Genomic DNA, 19,379 nt, shown 5'->3' on the forward strand with positions numbered 1-19,379 from the left:
TAAAGTTTTTATAGAATAGTATTAAAATCAATAAAAGCAACAACTTCCACTCTAGAAGAATCTAAATATTTGACCGTTTCATCTCGAAACTTCACAGAGCAGAAACACGTCTTTTTTTCGTCATCTTGTCCAGTTTTTCGGGCATCTCATGTTTGTTAATAATCCTGCACGTTCCCTCTCTCACAACGGCTGTTTGTTTTGTAATAATGGCTAAAAACTGCGGCACATGCATGGCTCAAGCACAAACCCAAACTCTCTAGCCCACCGTCCTCTAAAGCAGCAGGGGCTGCCCATTCAGGATGTACGGCATGCTGAGTGTGATCCTCCAAAATGGCTGACAGTTTCACCACAACGTCTATGCAAAATGGGAAACCGCGCCGCTCGCACAGCCCCCTCCTATGCCTGGCTAACCCACGTTGCTCCGAAACAGCAGGGCCCATCTATTCAGCCCGGCCCCCTTTTGTGTCAACGCGGGCTGCTGTCGTTACCCCCAGCGCGACAGGCCCCCGATGCTTCTTAATGAGTCATTTTTATTCAGGCGATAAGGTCAGCTACCCGCAGCGGCTTAAAAGGCCCCGAGGAGCGCTGGAGTGGCAACTATGAGATGCCAGACAGACACGAGGAGAGGGAGGGGCGGTCGGCACATGCAAACGGTGAATAAATAAAAGGTGTGGAAGAAGCATTGGGGGGGGGGGGGGGGGGGGGAATAAAGCATCAAATCTTTAAAGGAGTCCTTTCTTGTCCTTTTCCTGCCCCCGGGTTCTGTCCTACTACAAAAACCAGGAGCTGGGCTCTTTTTCTTCCTGGCTCATTCGTTATAGTCAAATCGTTGCTGCTGGCTGACTGAGGACATTGTGTACAGAAAACACCAGGGTCAAACAAAGACATGCGGGCCAGCTCACCTCAAAACACACCGCTCCTCCTCCTGGGCTCTCACCTTTCTCCTGCTGCTTAAGGTTTACACACTAAAACACACAAATCCTGGAAATGCTACAGTATCAAGCTTCCACCTGGAACCAGATTCCCAACTACTTCATGCCTCGCTAAAGGCTCCTACGAGCATGTGTTTCACGAAGTCTCTAGAGTCCCTAGGGTTGGTAGAAACGTCCAAGCTTGAAGACGCTACCGACACTTCGTGCTTTCCTGTTTTTGCCACTGAACAACCTCAGAGTTCTTCTTTTTGATGAGTAGCGTGCATTTTGAAAACAAGTGGGAAACGTTTTGGCTCAATGGCCCCCTTTGAGCAGCAACACTGAACCAGCAGAGTCTGGAACTCTCTGCTCGCTGACCCACAACAAAAGACGAATGAGATTCCTTGATCGTTTGTTCCACGAGCTGCCAACAAAACCCTAACATTTACTCCACAAAATCCTCACGCAGAGTTTCTTTATTCTGACTAAATGAAAGGAACAAAGGCAGAGTTTCCAGCTTGGGTTAGTTAGTACATTTGATGGCATAATTTTAAAGTGGCACACACAGACCATGTCTCAAAGGGAGCATCAGTCCAAAAATAAAGAATAAAACACGTGTAACGGATCTATAAACATCCATTTTTGGATGTAACGTGTCAGAAATGACGGATCGGTCTTGGCTGGAGTCTTTCAGTGTGGGCTTTGCATGTTCTCCACACGCCGGTGAAGGTTTTCAGTTCCAACTGGGAGGCTCTAGAGCAGGGGTGGCAAACATGCGGCCCGCGGGCCGGATCCGGCCCGCAAGCGGGTTAAATCCGGCCCGCGAGATGGTTGTGTAAACTTTATTTTCATACTTTACAATGTAGAGTGAAAATGAACGTATCTTTGTGAGCAAGTTTTCTCTGTAATGAGTACAAATAAAACAAAGCTGCGCTCAAGGCTCACACAAGAACTTGAATCACATCCTGAAGTTGGCCGCCACTCAGGATGTGACTTCTGATGTTGATGTGCTGGTGAAAGCTAAAAGATGTAAAGTAAAATGAGTCAAATATAATTTAAGTGCTGCATGAAACTGATCTAGCCATGTGATCTGTAAGCTCATTGAATCACTAAGGAATGTTTTTTTTATTTGTTGATATTTTCATTTTTTTCAAATTTTCAAGTACACTTCAGGTGTTGTACTTGTACTACACTGTCCTCAGGCTCCAGCCTTGTTTTATATTGATTGTATTAAAACAAAGAAAACAATCTGAAGTTTTTTTTTTTTTTTTCATTTACCGGTCCAGCCCACTTGGGACTAGATTTCCCTCAATGTGGCCCCTGAGCTAAAATGAGTTTGACACCCCTGCTCTAGAGTCAACGAATAAAGAAAGCCACTCATTGAACCACAAGCAGGAAAAAGCTACAGATTTGTGTTTTGAAGAGATCATATCTACAAAATTAATGAATGTCTGGTGATCAATCACAGATGCAAGTGTCTCACTTGACAGCAACAGCTGGAGACAGACGCAAGAAAATATAGAAATACTTAATTAGAACGACATTTTTGCGACAGACTGGACAACGAGAGAGCATGTGATGCAGTCGCAAGCAAATCCCAACAGTGGTGCTAATGTCCGTGTTGTAAAATCTTCAACGTTTTTCGCACTTTAGGAGAAAGAAACTAAATTGAGAAGGGTTTGAGATGCTCGTGGCGACTCTTCTGAGAGAGAACGGGTTGAACCAGATTTCTGAACATTTTGTTTGAGGCTAGAGTGAGGCCCTACAACTGGTGGGAGAATCGAGAACCCTCACAAACATTTCCAGATATTTTGGAAACATTTTTGTAAAGACAAGACCCCTTTCCACTATTGGACCTTCACGGTATGCATGTATCTTCATTTCCCTGTCGCCGGGCCAAAAGGACCACTTTCGCCATTTCAGGGATCAACTGAGTACCCGAACTGGAGTATGTACTGGAAATGGCCTGTTCCGAGTGGCTGGGCGGGATTTGTGGTTAACTCTTGCTGTGATGACCGGAGCGGCCGGGCCGAGACGTAAGCCTTTGCAAGGGGATTCAGGTAGATGGGAGCTGTACCATCTCGGACTTTGTATGCTAATGTTAGCTATTTGAATTTAATGTGTGCTGCTAGCGGTAGCCAGTGGAGCTCAATGAACAGAGGGGTGACGTGTGCTCTTTTTGGCTGATTGAAGACCAGACGCGCCGCTGCGTTCTGGACCATTTGAAGAGCTGTGTGTCTGTGTAGTATACAGATAGCCTCACACTGTTTAGTGATCACCTCGTGCTATTTTTGTCTCAAGTAAAGATTAGGTAACGATTCCTGACCAACTAAAAATTATGTTACAACAATTCTAGTATCACAAAAAGAGCTAATTCTTAAGAAATACCAATACCACTTAGTTGGGGCTAAATTATAATCCCCAGATATAAACACTACTGAATGCATTTAAAAAGAAAAGCAACTGTGACTACGTTTACATGCAGCCAATATCCGGGTTATGATCGGGTTAAGGTCAGTGTTCGGGTTTCTGAGTTGATCAGAATAACCCGTTTACAAGCATAAATAGAAAAAGTTACCCCTAACTTGCATAACCCGATTTAAATGCGGACGTTGGGGTAGCGTCAGGACGTATGGACTACGTCCAGACGCAATGTGCGTCATTTCCGGTTCTTCTTGTTCCGGTATCCGTGAAAACAACAACATATTTCCCAGTTTGGAAGAGATAGTGACCGTGTTTGTTTGCGCTTTAGTTTCCTCGTCACTCCAAAAGTGTGGTGCTGTGCCGCGACTCGCCATGTTGCTCCCAACTTGTTGTTTACTTCCGGTGTTCTGGCGCACACAAGACGTCTCGCTACTCAAAAGACCAAGATTCCTTGCGAACAGATCATGCGCAGAACACACGCTTTGATGGGGATATCCCGGTATGCGTTTACGCGACCAAACATTCGGGTTACCCCAGGTGTAGTACCCGGGTTTTTAAAAACCCGGTTATGAGCATATCCGGGTTTTTGGCGGTGTTTACATGCACCTGCGAAACCGGGTTATTGTGAACATTCGGGTTTTAAAAGGGTTACTGGCTGCATGTAAACGCACTCATCCAACTATGCAGCCTTAAAAAGGGCCAAACATAACTATTCATCAGCAAATAAGTAGTCATTCAGCACAAAACCACACATTTTATCACTAAGAATGGTTTCCTGCATCAAGAAACATTTGGTCTAATGGTGTTTGTGTTCTACTGATCAACCAAAATAAACACACATCATCAGATCCATTTACGACGAAGATCTAAACTCACCGTCAGAGTTGGTGGGCCCATCCCCGTCCAGCTGCCGTTTCTGTGCGGTCCTAAACTCTTTTAGAGACAGGTAAAGCACCTTTCGCATCATCCGTTCTTCCGACCACGGGATCCCATCACTGTCATCCTGGGGGGAAAAAACAGAGAAAACAGAAGAATTTAAATAATTACCAGACACCGAAAACAGCTTTGAATTTGGACTGATGTGCAGAAGTAGGGTGGTTGTTTATGGTGGAAGATGCTAAGAGCGTTGCCAGACAGCAGAAACTGCAGGAAGAATTGTGGCTTGAGGTCAAGGCGAGGAAATGCACTGAGATCTGCACAATAGTGTTGGTAAAAAAATAAAAATAAAAAGGAAGTGTACAAGCTCAGATCTTTGCCAAGGAATGCGTTCACCAACTAATAATGAGGCTGGTAAAATACAAGAGCTGCAAACTAAGCATTATTAGGCTGCCAACACCTCAGTAAATCAGAGAACACCATGAATCTTAGAGAAATCATCATAATAATCATACATTTGACATTTCCTTTAAGATATCGTGTCCATTTCTGTCACTACATTAGCATAACAAAGCATTAGCTCGCAGCTATCTGGACACACGTATTACAGGATCAGCAGTGATGGCGTTGTCACAGTGGTGAATCGTTCGGAAGCATCTGTGAGTTTGTGACGCTTATCTCTTCTAGCGATAAACAACAATATTACAGAGTGTCCCAAAGTCTCAGCCTGAATGTATTTACAACACCTACTGCTCATATCCAGAGCTCATTAGAAAAAGATGCTGTTGAAATGAGAGCCGCTAAAAGCCTCCTTAGTGTGTGTCCAACAGCAACGAGCACATTTCTATTCCCACGTCGCTGCTGCTGCCTCTCACCGCTCTGCCAGCTGTGCTTGATGTCTAACAACACTAATGACTAAAGGAAATGAGATTAGACACAAGCGTCAACAAAAAAATTGCTTGTGGAATAGCAAATTTCTCCACGTCAAGCCTCAGGACGAGTGGATGTCAGCTGTTAGCGAGTGTCGGAGAAAACACTTCGGATTCACGTGGAAAAAGTGAGATTCTTTTTTAATTCTATGTCACGTTGAGTCGTTATGTGAAAAGAAACCACAGATCGTTGCACTCATCGTAAGAATGGAACAATTCCCCAAACTGTTGATGTAACAACAGACAACAGGAATCTCTGGTTTCTCCCAGTTTATCTGAGCTTATTATGCCGCTGTAATGAGTTACACCTTTCATATTCTGATGTGTGCTAACAGGCCTCTGCTATTTATAGCAGCATCACAACAGGGTGTGTGCACGTGTGTGTGTGTTTGACACCCAAATGTCATTTCTAAAAGACTTCAGATGAATCTTCATGCGTTGAATCTGTTTAAGTCACTAGAACGGTATTTTTTTCTGCTAAAACATAAAAAAAGAGGGTTTGAAAGCATTTAGAGCTACTTAGATTTTTTTTTTTCATTTCCAGGAACTGAAAGCAGACAAAACATTTCACAATATTGACATGTCTGATTCTTTTTCTTCCTCCAGCAGGAAAAAATAAGCTTTCTTAGTGTTTTGATTGTGAAGACCTGGAGGGTAAGTCCATGAGGAGGGCTGGATTTAAAAAAAAAAAGTGTCTGCAGCTGATGGATGACAACCGTCACACACACACACACACACACACACACACACACACACACACACACACACACACACACACACGCACACACACGCACACACACGCACACACCAAACAATGCTTTCCAGCTTCTTAAAAAGCCAGATAGGTGTGTGTGTGTGTGTGTGTGCGTGTGTGTGTGTGTGTGTGTGTGTGTGTGTGTGTGTGTGTGTGTGTGTGTGTGTGTGTGTGTGTGTGTGTGTGTGTGTGTGTGTGTGTGTGTGTGTGTGTGTAACATGCAGCGGCCCCTCATTACACTGTCAAATGTGAGCATGCATGTTCACATAATCATGGGCAAGTATTCAATTATGCCATTTCCTACTGTAGTTAATGTCATCTAATCCATTCTTTGTGTGTGTGTGTGTGTGTGTGTGTGTGTGTGTGTGTGTGTGTGTGTGTGTGTGTGTGTGTGTGTGTGTGTGTGTGTGTGTGTGTGTGTGTGTGTGTGTGTGTGTGTGTGTGTGCGCACACATCTGTCAGGTAAGCCCCAATTACCTAGACAGCTCACCAGCGCTCCTCGTCTCACGGCGTGGCACGAGGCCAAATGCACACCGGCGCGCGCGCGCCACAGAGCTGACAGTAATTCTCGTGGTTACAAACATTCTCACACATGCAGCTGACAGTTGATATACACAAATACCACACAGCTGAGCGTAAAGGAAAATAGTCTGCTCTCCAAAAACTGACCTCAAAGTTTGTCTGCTTTCCTTTTTTTCTTGTATTCTCTGTGGTTTCCTCACAGTTGCTGGCAGACTGCCACGAATATTTCCTGCACTGTTTATCCACAGCAACAAGTGCTCAACGGGGAAAAGAAAGGAAGGGAGAAAGACAGCGTTTTCATCAGAGACAGGAGCAGCTGCTGCTCTCGACAACCTAAAGCTGGGCAGACGCTCGGAGACTGATTCAGTAGTCGAATCCTGCGGCTACGGAGCTGAGCTCAAAAACTCTCAGCGTACGACCCGATGCTTGGGTACCACCCGACTGCTCGCAACTGTACGTGCGTAAGCGACATGTTGGGAGAAGAAAGAGAAAAAACAAGGAAGTGAGGAGACACTGCCAGAATGCACAAGCAAATCAAACACACCACCATGTGTTGGCACCTGAGCAGGTGAACTGGGCTCATGGCAACGCCTTAGCAGTGCGACGACATGATGGGCGACCAGGATTTCAAACAGGTGGGATTTTTGTGCGACCACATGATTGCTGATCAGGAGCTGGTGGTGAGGTGAAGAAGATATTGGCTTTTCTAATGCAGATACGTAGAGGTCGTGGGGCAATTTTCATGGACAAATCACTCGTTTTCCACCTTATTTACAAGCTATAATGCTAATAACAATGGGTGCACAATGAATTTAACTTACCTTTGAATCTTAACATGCTCCCAGAATTAAAATCTAACATTTAACTAAAGATAATCAAACAAATGAGCAAACTGACTGAGTCAAATATAAAAAAAAACCTGGTGAATAAAAGGAAAAGAGCTTTTATTAGGTAGAGGACTTCAGGAATGTAAATATACAAAATGGTCTGTATTTGATATAGCACCTTCTTGAATCCTACAACCCCCCTAAAGGCGCAAAACAACACAACTAGTCATCCCATACGTGCACACATTCACATGGTGATGAGCTACAATGTAGCCACAGCTGCCCTGGGTCATGCAGACAATGGTGAGGCTGCTGAGCACTGGCGCCACCAACCCCTCCCATCACCACAACTGAATCAAATTTGTTGGAGCTGTGTTGCCCATGGATGTGGCCGTTTTAAAATTGGCTCTACTGAAGACATATCCGCAACAGCCGATCTTTGAGAACTGGTAAATATCAGCCCAATACATTAGCCAACCGACATATCGGTCAATTCTTGCTAGTTACCTTCTTCGTAGCACACGATGATTAAGCTGAAACTCAGTCTGACACCGGGAATTGTCGAAAGAGTGGAAAACACTCAAAATGGGCCAAAAACGCACAGTGTTTGTCCAGCTAAAGAACAAGTTACACGAGAATCAACAAACTTTGTTAACTTTCTGAAATCCAGAACAGGTCAGGAAAAATCAAGGAAAATCTCCCTTCCTGATGACGAGTAGGGTTAGGGTAATCTGCGACAGACCATGGGAAACGGCTCGTCAAATGAGCAAAGACAGTAAAGCATGTAGCACCTCAGCGTTGGTGTCAAACATTGCTCTGTGCGTGTGTGTGTGTGTGTGTGTGTGTGTGTGTGTTGCCAGATTTGTTTTTACACTGTGAGGATCCACACAGAACACAACCAGGTGCTGACAAACATCTACTCCCCTACATGCTCCCATCCAGCCAAGAGGCCTACCAATAATGAGCTCTGTTGTTCAGAGAGTCATCCTTGGAACAAGTGGCGAGACTAACTTTGGGAGGACCTGACCAGGGGTGGACCTTTAAAGCGCCCTAGCGCCAATGGCGCTAAATTTTCTCGTCGGGCGGTAAATACTTGACGACTTACCGCCCGGGTGGCGCCCAAGCCTTGTTTGTCATTTACACACCGGCTTTCACCTACATCATGGCCCCGCCCTGTAGGAAGCCGCCGTTTTTGTTTCTCGTGCGTGAACCTGCGCGCCTCTAGCCACGTACTGCACGATTCCAGTTATAGTCACGTGAACTATAGGTTCACTATTAAAGACGAAGTGGAACCACGCTAGAAACACACAAGCACGCAGGAAGATCGCGCCACCACAGGAATGGGATTTCTTGATGAAATCTCCGACAAAACGCTTTAAAACTGGTGAGGAGAAGCGAGACAGTTCCAAACAGTATGAAGCAGAGAAGCGTGTGCGTAGGTGGAACGATTCTTGGCGGTTTAAAGAAGACGGGAGGCGCAGAGAATGGCCGTGCTCGAGTTGAGCAGCGCCTCGCCTGGAAAACAGACGAGAGCAGACGGAAGCAGCAGGGGGAGTGGCTGAAAGCCGGCGTTTAAGTCGGACACAATTTCCTGCTTGTGTAGCTCGGGGGTGACGATGGCTGAAGATATTGCGTTAACGTTAGCAGCTGAAACACATCCTCACGTGCGTGTGGTTATCATATATTGTATATGGAGACATGACTGTAATAATAAGTAAAGGTTATCAGCTGTAGGTTTAGTGTGCTCATAGGAAACGTGACAAAAGAAAACAAACCACATTTCTCTTTATGGCCTATATAGTTATCATCAATGTCACATGATTTACAGAATACATGTGACCAGCTAACATTTCCTGTTCTACCACCGGATGTTTGGATCAAAATGTGAACCAATCAGATGAGAGCCAGGCATTTCCCGTCATCCCCTAGGTTTTGCAGGCGGTGGAGAGCAACTGCAGCGCCTTGCTCCAAAATCTGCTGCCGCCTTGATCTCACGAGGTTATCGTTGCCTACATATGCATGACGTCAGAGCAAGTCGGTGTCAAGTCAGACACAAATCTAACCGCATGCACTGCTCGCCGATCACTGCTGGTCTAATCTGCGCAGAACTAGCTCATCTCAAACACAGACAAAGGCTCGAGTACAGCAAAGCGGAGTTGGTGATGTACTGCGTTGTATGCCGGAAGAATGCGACGACAAAATCGAGTTTTGTTGAGGGAACAAACAAATTCAAACTTGAATACGTTATTATGTTTGTGAATGTGTACAAAATAAAGGTTTATTACATTTAAAACGGTTCAGTTGTTATTTTGACTCGTTTTGGCAGCTGACCAGGTAGATTCTTGGCGGGGCCGGTAAATAGTCAGAGTTACCGGCCCGGCTGGCCGGTTGGTTTTGAAGTTAATGTCCACCCCTGCTGACTGCAAAACAAATACAGATAATTTGCATAATAACAATTAGGGTTGTCACGGTAAACGGTGTAGCGGTAAACCCCGGTAAAAAAGTTGACAATAATAATAACTGTCTTGTTTTTTAAAAAAAACTATATTATCTCGGTGGGTTACCGTGGCTGCGGTGTAGGCGCGGTGACCCTTACCAGCCACCGTATCATCTGCTGAAGTTGCCGGCGGCACATACGCACTTTGTTGTTTACAACCAAAACCTTCTTGAAGCTAAAGCTGAAATAATGGCCAAAGGAGGAGACGGCAGCACTCAGGACATTTTTTATCCCTCAAAGAAGACAAAGTGGGAAGTACGGGCATTTTTTGGATATTTGAAGAATGCCGAGGGACAGTTGATAGAAGACGGCTATCCTGTTTGCAGCACGTGCAGAAAAAGTGTCTGTGAAAGGCAGCAACGCTTCAAATCTCATGACACATCTGCGTGACCATCACCCACAACTCTACAGTCAACGCAAGGCAAGCTAACATTAGCGCTTTAGCTAAAATGCGTGATCCGAGGATTTGGGTTGAGGGAGAATGCGACGAGTCGCTATATAAAGCAGCCGCAGCGCCGCTACCTGCATATAAACCGTGTCGCGGACACCCCCATGTTGAAATGACGCTATGCATTACGGGGCTCCCAGGGACAGATAAGAGTTGGTCTCTCTCCGAGAATAATTATGAATTTAACAACGATTACTGCCTGATGACATTTTCCCACATCTGCAAAGCTCACTGGAAGGACACAAACTGAGGACATTTTCCTGATATACAGGGTTTATTCAGTTGTCTGAAAATGTAACACGTTTAAAAAAAAATACCGCGATAACACCAAAAACCGTGATAATTTTGGTCACAATAAGCGTGAGGCAAAATTTTCACACCGTGACAACCCTAATAACAATAATCTGGCTTTGTAGAAAACTAACACATTTCATTCAAACGACTAACCTAAAAGTTGGATATTTAATCCCAAGTTTTGCCAAAGATTTGGATAGTGTAAATTTTGGTCTAAAATCTTCTTCTAGCATCTTGAAACTGTTCCTTCTACGATATCCCAGAATGCCTCGAGTGTGGCTCTCTGAAGCTGAAGGTTAATAGCAGAGATAAATCCTGTGAGAGTTTGGTCCAATTAGCCCGGTTCATCATTTAATTGTTAAATCTATAAGAGAAGTCTGTGTTTTTGCACATTTGCATTTCAGGGCAACACGTGTTATGCATACAAGACATTTTTGTGTGTGTGCGTGCATGTGAACGCTAGCGGTTCCAAAAATAGCACTGAGCTGCTGCCGACTGTGTGTACGTCACCTCAAAGGAATGTGGGCCAAGCGCCAGCTGCGACCTGCTCTGCAAAACTGCACCAAAAACTGTTGTTCTAACACACATTTCCTCTCGGAGGAGGAACGGAGAGGTGGATGGATGGACAGATTGATGGAGTAGAAATGTTATCCCAACAAAGCCACGGTTATTATTATATCCAGTAGTCCTGACGGTCCCGCTTCTGTGAGCTCAACTCCTCACATCTTCATCTTTGTGCTCGATGGTGAACACATGGGCTCCATATGCCTGCATTGATACGGCTGCTCCGGGTTCTCATGTGGAGCAGATGACCAGCAAGATAAGATTATGCAGATTAGAAAACATTTATGGCATCCTGATTATTGCCTTGTGGAAAAACAAATACGTGTGCTAAGTCTTTACAAGGCCACAAAGAAGAAGAACAAATGTGCGGTAATCGCTCTAGTCCTGACCTTCCACCAGCGTGAGGAACACGCTCAAACCAGGCCAACGTTCTCCATACGATGCACTTGTTTAGTCCCAGAATTTACATTCCAATCTTAACTACATCCTGGTCTCTGGCTCTTACAGATCCGAGTCGACCGGATGCTTAGCTCGGCTTCAGAGAAAAGGCGAGTGGAACAAAGTTTCTGAGGTTACCGAGGACAAGAGGCCCTATATAATCTCCTCATTATGCCACAAGCTCACAGCATTGGAATGTGTGCAGCTACGGGGCTTTTCTTTACGCGCTGCTGGGATATCGGGAGACCATTTCAGAACACTTCCATGTGCACGGGAAGGGAGGACTTGAAAGCTGCAATGGTTAACAAAGCAGATTTCAGAGCAAAGAGGAACCAAACCTGCGCAGTCGCAGCATTATGACTTCTATAAATCAGGAGACCAAATTTAGCAGACTGAAATGGCTTTAACACGACAGCCAGCTAAAATTTGAACTCCTTGTAGCCGAGTACCGTTCACAACACTTCATTCAGCTGCTAACAGATTTTGTGAGATCTCGTGTTTTATTGTTTCTCGTTTGATACAACTTTTAACTAGAGGGGAAAAACTGCAGAGAAATGTGCAAACAAGTTCTTAGCGTTTTAAGCTATAGCTTTCAAACTGGTTTTAGTGGTTCTTGAGCCAGAAACTTCACACTGGACAGCACTCTGTAGCCCTCTACTGACCAGAAACTTCATTTGGTTCAGGTAGGGACACTAGAGGTCTCTTCCAGCTCATTTTATGGCAATAACAGTTTACTGTGCCAGTAGCTAATGTAAAGGCTAGCAGTTAGCCCTTTTCAGTTTACCGACAGTCAATAAAAAGCACAGAAGAAGAAATTAGCTTTTTTGTTGGCATCAAGGAGGAGCCTAGAAGTAAAAGTAAGTATTGTCTTTCGACGTGAAGCAGAGCTACAACCAGAGTGAACATCGGTGCGGTCTACGCTAGTTTTAAGGGAGCTAAAGGATGTTACAGAATCCTGGACTGATGGTGACCTGGCTTTGTTGCCACTAAACTTGTAATTAATACCAGTTTTGTCCAACAGTGTGATTCTCAACTTTGTGGCTTATCAGTTGGCTTTCGTTAGCATTAGCTTGTTGTTAGCGCTAGCTACAGAAAGGCTGCAGCAGGGTTGTTTACAACAGTGTAATTCTATTTTCAGCCAGTAGGGGAAGTGGAAAACTATTGATGTAAAACTCAAGTAAACTGGACTGATTATAATCAATTACTTTAGTTCAGCCCAGCACTCTCTCTCTCTCTCTCTCTTCCAGATCATAGTATTTAATTAGCAGCAAACCATTTGGTGAGGATATCTTTTTACTTGTTCTATTCTCAAAGCTCAATGTAGAGTGTCTGTTATACCAACCGTGGACACAGAAGATGTTCAGAAACAGAGGTAAATCGCAGAGATTAACTCTAAGACGTATGTTAGGGCTTTAGGAGACATCTGTGATCACTTTCAACACAAATAAACTAAGTTACACCCTCCTCGCCAGGGCCCGCATGAGTTGCTCCGCTTTAATCTGAAAAATGACGGTTTTTACAGAGAACAACCAGACGTTAAACTCTCTAGGCGGCAGCAGAAAGAGCCGAGTCAACAGAGCGCTGTCTTATTGTAGTTTCAGTCTCTTTCTTGGAGTTTTGGGGCTTTTTTCCGGTCTCTGTGCCTGGCACACATAGCCAGAAGAGCCTCATCGCAAATTGCTGGGCTCAAAGCAACCGTTTCCTGTTTATTTGGTGTTAAACATGACAGGAAGGTGCAGTCGAAAAGTTGCTGTGGGAATATTAAGTGTCTCTAGTAAAGCGAAACATTATAGTAATGGCAAGCTTGCTGTTTCAGAGCATTGTTGTGGATTTTTAGGGCTCAGCTGAGCAAAAATTCCTCAAACCGAGGCAGTTTCAGAGAGCCGAGTCACATCTGGTCCTGCAGCAGACAAATACGAGCCTCGTGGTAGAACTGTGTGTTAAAATATGCTATAAAGCAGCTCTCGCATACATGTGTGTAGTCTGATCTGACAGGTTGCATAAACAGCTCCCTTTCAAAACTAAACTGCCTCGCTCTGCACACTGTCCATCCAGCTCTGCATCAATACCAGTTTCACTCAGGAGGCATGTCAGTAACCAAATGTTTGACTCGCTGCATAATGTACACACACACACCTAAACAGAACATTCTGGCTCTGGTCAACACAATCGTATGCAACTTTCACCCCAGCACACTGCCAATCATCATGATCCTCTAGCCTAGTGAACTAGACCAAATTCTTGCTTTGCAAAGTTTGGTCTAGCAACGCTCCACTGGAACCTCTGCAGCCCCAACAGGATTCTGGCTAGCCAATCACAGCTCTCTAGAGGGATTTCAAACACATAAAGAGCTGTGATTGATCCATAATGATGAGCCAATCATAGTGCTCTATCTGCTTAAGCCGGGCGTACACTGTGCAACTTTTTCACTTTTTTGAGCCCATTTTCCAGTCGTGCGAGAATCCACGACATCGGGGCGCGTTTTGCGCCGAGCGGTCGTGTGGTGTACAGGGGGTTACGAGAGGCGATTAACACCACGTGACCAGCTGCCAATCAGCAATCGTGAGGTCGCACGGACTTCTGGCGTGTTTAATATTTCGCTCGTCCCTCGTGAGGGTATCGCACTGTTGAAGCGGCGCTGCGAGCAGCTGCGACCCAAAATGTATCAGAACCGCTCACGGCGCATGCGCAATCCTGCATCAACGCCGCTCGCCCGCTATTTCCCTAATAACACACGCTGTTCGTTTTTGTTTCTACACGTTTTTTTACTCACAAAGATTGTCAAGAAAGCGTGTTTGTCGTGTTCATGTCAAATTAAACTGATCACAAAACACAGATTTACTTTCTTTATTTCGTTTTCCTCATCTAACCCCCATAAATCCCTGTGTGTCCTCCTGCAGCTCTCCCAAAGGACAACAGGCAAGACAAAAAAGTCTGACGTGTTGAGTAAAAACTGCTATTTTTAGCATATTTTTAGGTCCGATGTGTTGCTACCAGACGTACAGTGTGAGCAGTCAGGTCGCATGCGAGAACTGGGTCGTGCAGTGTGAGCACAAGGCTCGTGAGATCTGCTCTGCGAGGAAGTCGTACAGTTTGAGCTGAAGCTGAACGCTGCGAGTGAAAAAGTCGCACAGTGTACGCCCGGCTTTAGTGAACAAATCACAGAGCTTTATCCGCTTTGTGGGCCAATCAGGGCACTCCATATGCCTGGTGGGTGGGATGATGCAACAGAGTGAAACAAGAGTATGTCACATTCATTGTCCAGTGGAATGTGGAGATCATTTGAAAGACAACGGTAGAACCCGCCCCACAACCGAGAGCCGTCAATGGAGCGTGGCCAGACTATATAATACATTTATTTAGTCTGGCTTGCCAGGCTGATGATCCTCCACGTCCACACAAGAAAACTCCACACTTAAAGCAAAATGATATCTTCTCATGTGTAAAAGTAAATGCTAAGTCATAAAGCTGATCAAATGTGTTGTGATTGGATTTCACACTAGGTGCATTTGTCTCTGGAAATGAAATAAAACCATCCGTTTCACAAGCATCCATGACAGGGCATTTATTTACAAAGGTTACTGTCAATGATTCACGTCTGAAGATAAGAGCAGAGAGTAATGGTATGTTTAAATATCATAAAACAGCTATCAGTGTTGCCATGGGAGCGATCTACGATCCACACATAACTAAGGAATAAACAATCACATCCAGATAACTACCTAAGGCAAATACGGCCTAGAAAATCCTCAGAATAAGACATTTTGGAGGAATGGTTTTCATCCTGCAGAATTGATGAGCAAACAGCTAGTTTGACAGCTTCAATAGTATTTCTGCAGTCTTAGAACCGATTTCAGAACAGTACTTCTTCCACCATTGGCAAAAATACACTTTGGTCTCTGCATAAACTACATTTCTCCAGAGACTGCTTGGTTTAGCCAAGAAATCTAGACGGACAGAGGCCTAAGCAATGGTTGAATGGTCTTGTGCCTCGCCAATGACAGAAATATCAGTTTTTGCAGACAAATGACAGAATTTTCGGTTTTTGCGGACAAATAATAGAAATACCAGTTTTTGCAGACAAATAATAGAAATATCAGTTTTTGCAGACAAATAGAAATATCAGTTTTTGCAGACAAATGACAGAAATACCAGTTTTTGCAGACAAATGACAGAAATACCAGTTTTTGCGGACAAATAATAGAAATACCAGTTTTTGCAGACAAGTGACAGAAATATTGGTTTTTGCGGACAAATATAAATATCTGTTTTTGCAGACAAATGACAGAAATATCGGTTTTGCGGACAAATAATAGAAATACCAGTTTTTGCGGACAAATAATAGAAATATCAGTTTTTGCGGACAAATGACAGAAATATCAGTTTTTGCGGACAAGTAACAGAAATATCGGTTTTTGCGGACAAATAATAGAAATATCAGTTTTTGCAGACAAGTGACAGAAATATCGGTTTTTGCGGACAAATAATAGAAATATCAGTTTTTGCAGACAAGTAACAGAAATATCGGTTTTTGCGGACAAATGACAAAAATATCAGTTTTTGCAGACAAGTAACAGAAATATCGGTTTTTGCAGACAAGTAACAGAAATATCGGTTTTTGCGGACAAATAACAGAAATATCAGTTTTTGCAGACAAGTAACAGAAATATCGGTTTTTGCGGACAAATATAAATATCGGTTTTTGCGGACAAATATAAATATCAGTTTTTGCGGACAAATAGAAATATCAGTTTTTGCAGACAAGTAACAGAAATATCAGTTTTTGCGGACAAATAATAGAAATATCAGTTTTTGCAGACAACAGAAATATCGGTTTTTGCGGACAAATATAAATATCGGTTTTTGCGGACAAATAATAGAAATATCAGTTTTTGCGGACAAATAGAAATATCAGTTTTTGCAGACAAGTAACAGAAATATCGGTTTTTGCGGACAAATAATAGAAATATCAGTTTTTGCAGACAAGTAACAGAAATATCGGTTTTTGCGGACAAATGACAGAAATATCAGTTTTTGCAGACAAGTAACAGAAATATCAGTTTTTGCAGACAAGTAACAGAAATATCGGTTTTTGCGGACAAATAACAGAAATATCAGTTTTTGCAGACAAGTAACAGAAATATCGGTTTTTGCGGACAAATATAAATATCGGTTTTTGCGGACAAATATAAATATCAGTTTTTGCGGACAAATAGAAATATCAGTTTTTGCAGACAAGTAACAGAAATATCAGTTTTTGCGGACAAATAATAGAAATATCAGTTTTTGCAGACAACAGAAATATCGGTTTTTGCGGACAAATATAAATATCGGTTTTTGCGGACAAATAATAGAAATATCAGTTTTTGCGGACAAATAGAAATATCAGTTTTTGCAGACAAGTAACAGAAATATCAGTTTTTGCGGACAAATAATAGAAATATCAGTTTTTGCGGACAAATAATAGAAATATCAGTTTTTGCAGACAAGTAACAGAAATATCGGTTTTTGCGGACAAATGACAGAAATATCAGTTTTTGCGGACAAATAATAGAAATATCAGTTTTTGCAGACAAGTAACAGAAATATCGGTTTTTGCGGACAAATGACAGAAATACCAGTTTTTGCGGACAAATAATAGAAATATCAGTTTTTGCAGACAAGTAACAGAAATATCAGTTTTTGCTGACAAGTAACAAAAATATCAGTTTTTGCGGACAAATGACAGAAATATCAGTTTTTGCGGACAAATAATAGAAATATCAGTTTTTGCAGACAAGTAACAGAAATATCGGTTTTTGCGGACAAATAATAGAAATATCAGTTTTTGCAGACAAGTAACAGAAATATCGTTTTTTGCGGACAAATATAAATATCGGTTTTTGCGGACAAATAATAGAAATATCAGTTTTTGCGGACAAATAGAAATATCAGTTTTTGCAGACAAATGACAGAAATATCAGTTTTTGCGGACAAATGACAGGAATTTCGGTGTTTGCAGACAAATGACAGAAATATCGGTTTTTGCGGACAAATGACAGAAATATCAGTTTTTGCGGACAAATGACAGAAATATCGGTTTTTGCGGACAAATGACAGGAATTTCGGGTTGGTGGGCCAGTGACAGGACTATCGGTTTGGGGATGATGTGAAGGAGCAGAACAACTGAGATGGTTGTGTCTCGTTTGAAGCAGCTTTGGCGTCAACTTCGGACTTTTTAGACAGGAGCTTTTCTTTAAGTCTTGGGCAGACAGAGGTACTTAAGTCCATTATTTAATAAAAGGCTGTTTTTGTGTCTTCAACAGTGTATGGCAACCAGCCCCGTTAACTGATATCCGAAACTATGAATTTCTATTTACTCGTTGTCCAAAAGCATGTGGAGACAGTATGAAAGACAACAGCAGATTTCACCCCACAACCAAGATCTGTCTACGGGTTGTGGCCAGACATTATATTTACATATACAGCGTGGCTTCTTGCCAGGCTAAGTTTGGGAAGCTTTCACCCAGGAAAGCTTCAAAATGGCCACTTAAGAAACAAATAAGAAATCATCAGGAAATAAAGTTTCAAACCCATAAAGGAGCTTTTAGAAGGGAAACATAAACCAAGCAGGAGGTGATTTGTTGATTAAATTAATCAAGCCAATATCCTCTAGGAAACTCCCACCAGGTAGGAAATCGCTCACCAAACTCAAACGTTCTGTCTAAACAAATGAAGCGTGTTATTCAAAGACCTGTGATCTCGGTGCAGATTAGAAGATCGAGGTAATCCCACTGAAGACAAAACATATTGTATGTGTGCTGTGGCAACAAGTGTGCAAGCAGCTACACACACTTTTAAAAGCATATGGAAAGAACTACATTGCAGAGCATAACATGCCACAAAGTTGAAGTCCCCACACACACACACACACACACACACGAACAGGAAGGCTGAAAGGGGAAACGGAGTAACCTCATTAGCCCTGTGCCTTGTCTGCCAGGAACAGCCTGCAGGCTTCTACAAACACACAGAAAACTAAGGGCCTCTGGTCAGTGTGAGCGGCACCTGCTAGCTACTAGAAGGAGGATGCCATTTGTACGGAAGCAAGCTGGGAGAAAAACACCCAAGGAAGATTTCTGCTAAATCTCAAGACAGCTGGAATCGAACATCTGGAATCCAGTTAGGTAAGCCAGAAAACAATCAGTCCAGAAAAAGGCACACAAGCACCATCACACTCTGCTCCACTTACAGCACAATAACTACAACAACAACCTCCACAAGAACCCATCGCCTGAGGCTTTAACCTCATTTAGGCCTAAAAAACAGGCAGCACAGACACACGCGGCTTTACTGGAAAGTCTCATTAATTCCTCTTTTCAACACAAGCATACTGAAACTGTATTGAGTGTGCGATAAGGGCTGCCACTCGTACACAGGCAGCGAAGAGCCGAACGGTAACGAGCAACAAGCCGGATCAATCCAAACGAGAAGAACCGTGAAATAAAAAGACGCCACTTGAGAAGAATTCCTTGCTTACTGGAGAGACACCTGGAATCTTACAAGGTGTGCTTGGATCCGTTTTCAAATGTGACAAATGAGACGCGAAGACAGAACAGGCGGCCCGAAGGCGTCGCCGACTCCTCTTTCAACTCCGCAGGATTTTCACAACCAAAATAAATCTCGTCTTATTGGCAGAAAAGTTTAAACGTTCCGTGTTGTTTCAAGTCGACGAAGTCCCCAAATGATCAGTAAGGCTCAAATCGTTCTCCTTTCACTCGAAACTAACTGTTTTAGCAGGTCAGCATATTATTTGTTTGTTATGGGACACTTTAGTGGTTTTAAAAGGAAGCAACACGTCTATTTTTGCTTTATTTTAAATCCAACATGACAAAACCTGCATCTAATTCATCAAC

At 43.2% G+C, this 19,379-nt stretch overlaps 1 protein-coding gene across 4 annotated transcripts in view; it reads right to left on the reverse strand.

The window, feature by feature from the left end:
- Positions 1-19,379, reverse strand: part of jarid2b (jumonji and AT-rich interaction domain containing 2b) — a 346,573-nt gene that overhangs the window by 65,485 nt on the left and 261,709 nt on the right. For all 4 annotated transcript variants that reach the window (XM_070547377.1, XM_070547378.1, XM_015973765.3 and 1 more), the window contains one exon: positions 4,212-4,338. In XM_070547377.1, coding sequence (XP_070403478.1) covers positions 4,212-4,338 — 127 coding nt within the window. The remainder of the gene's footprint in view (positions 1-4,211; positions 4,339-19,379) is intronic.

Source organism: Nothobranchius furzeri, chromosome 19, assembly GCF_043380555.1.
Source record: "Nothobranchius furzeri strain GRZ-AD chromosome 19, NfurGRZ-RIMD1, whole genome shotgun sequence".
Lineage (NCBI taxonomy): Eukaryota > Metazoa > Chordata > Actinopteri > Cyprinodontiformes > Nothobranchiidae > Nothobranchius > Nothobranchius furzeri.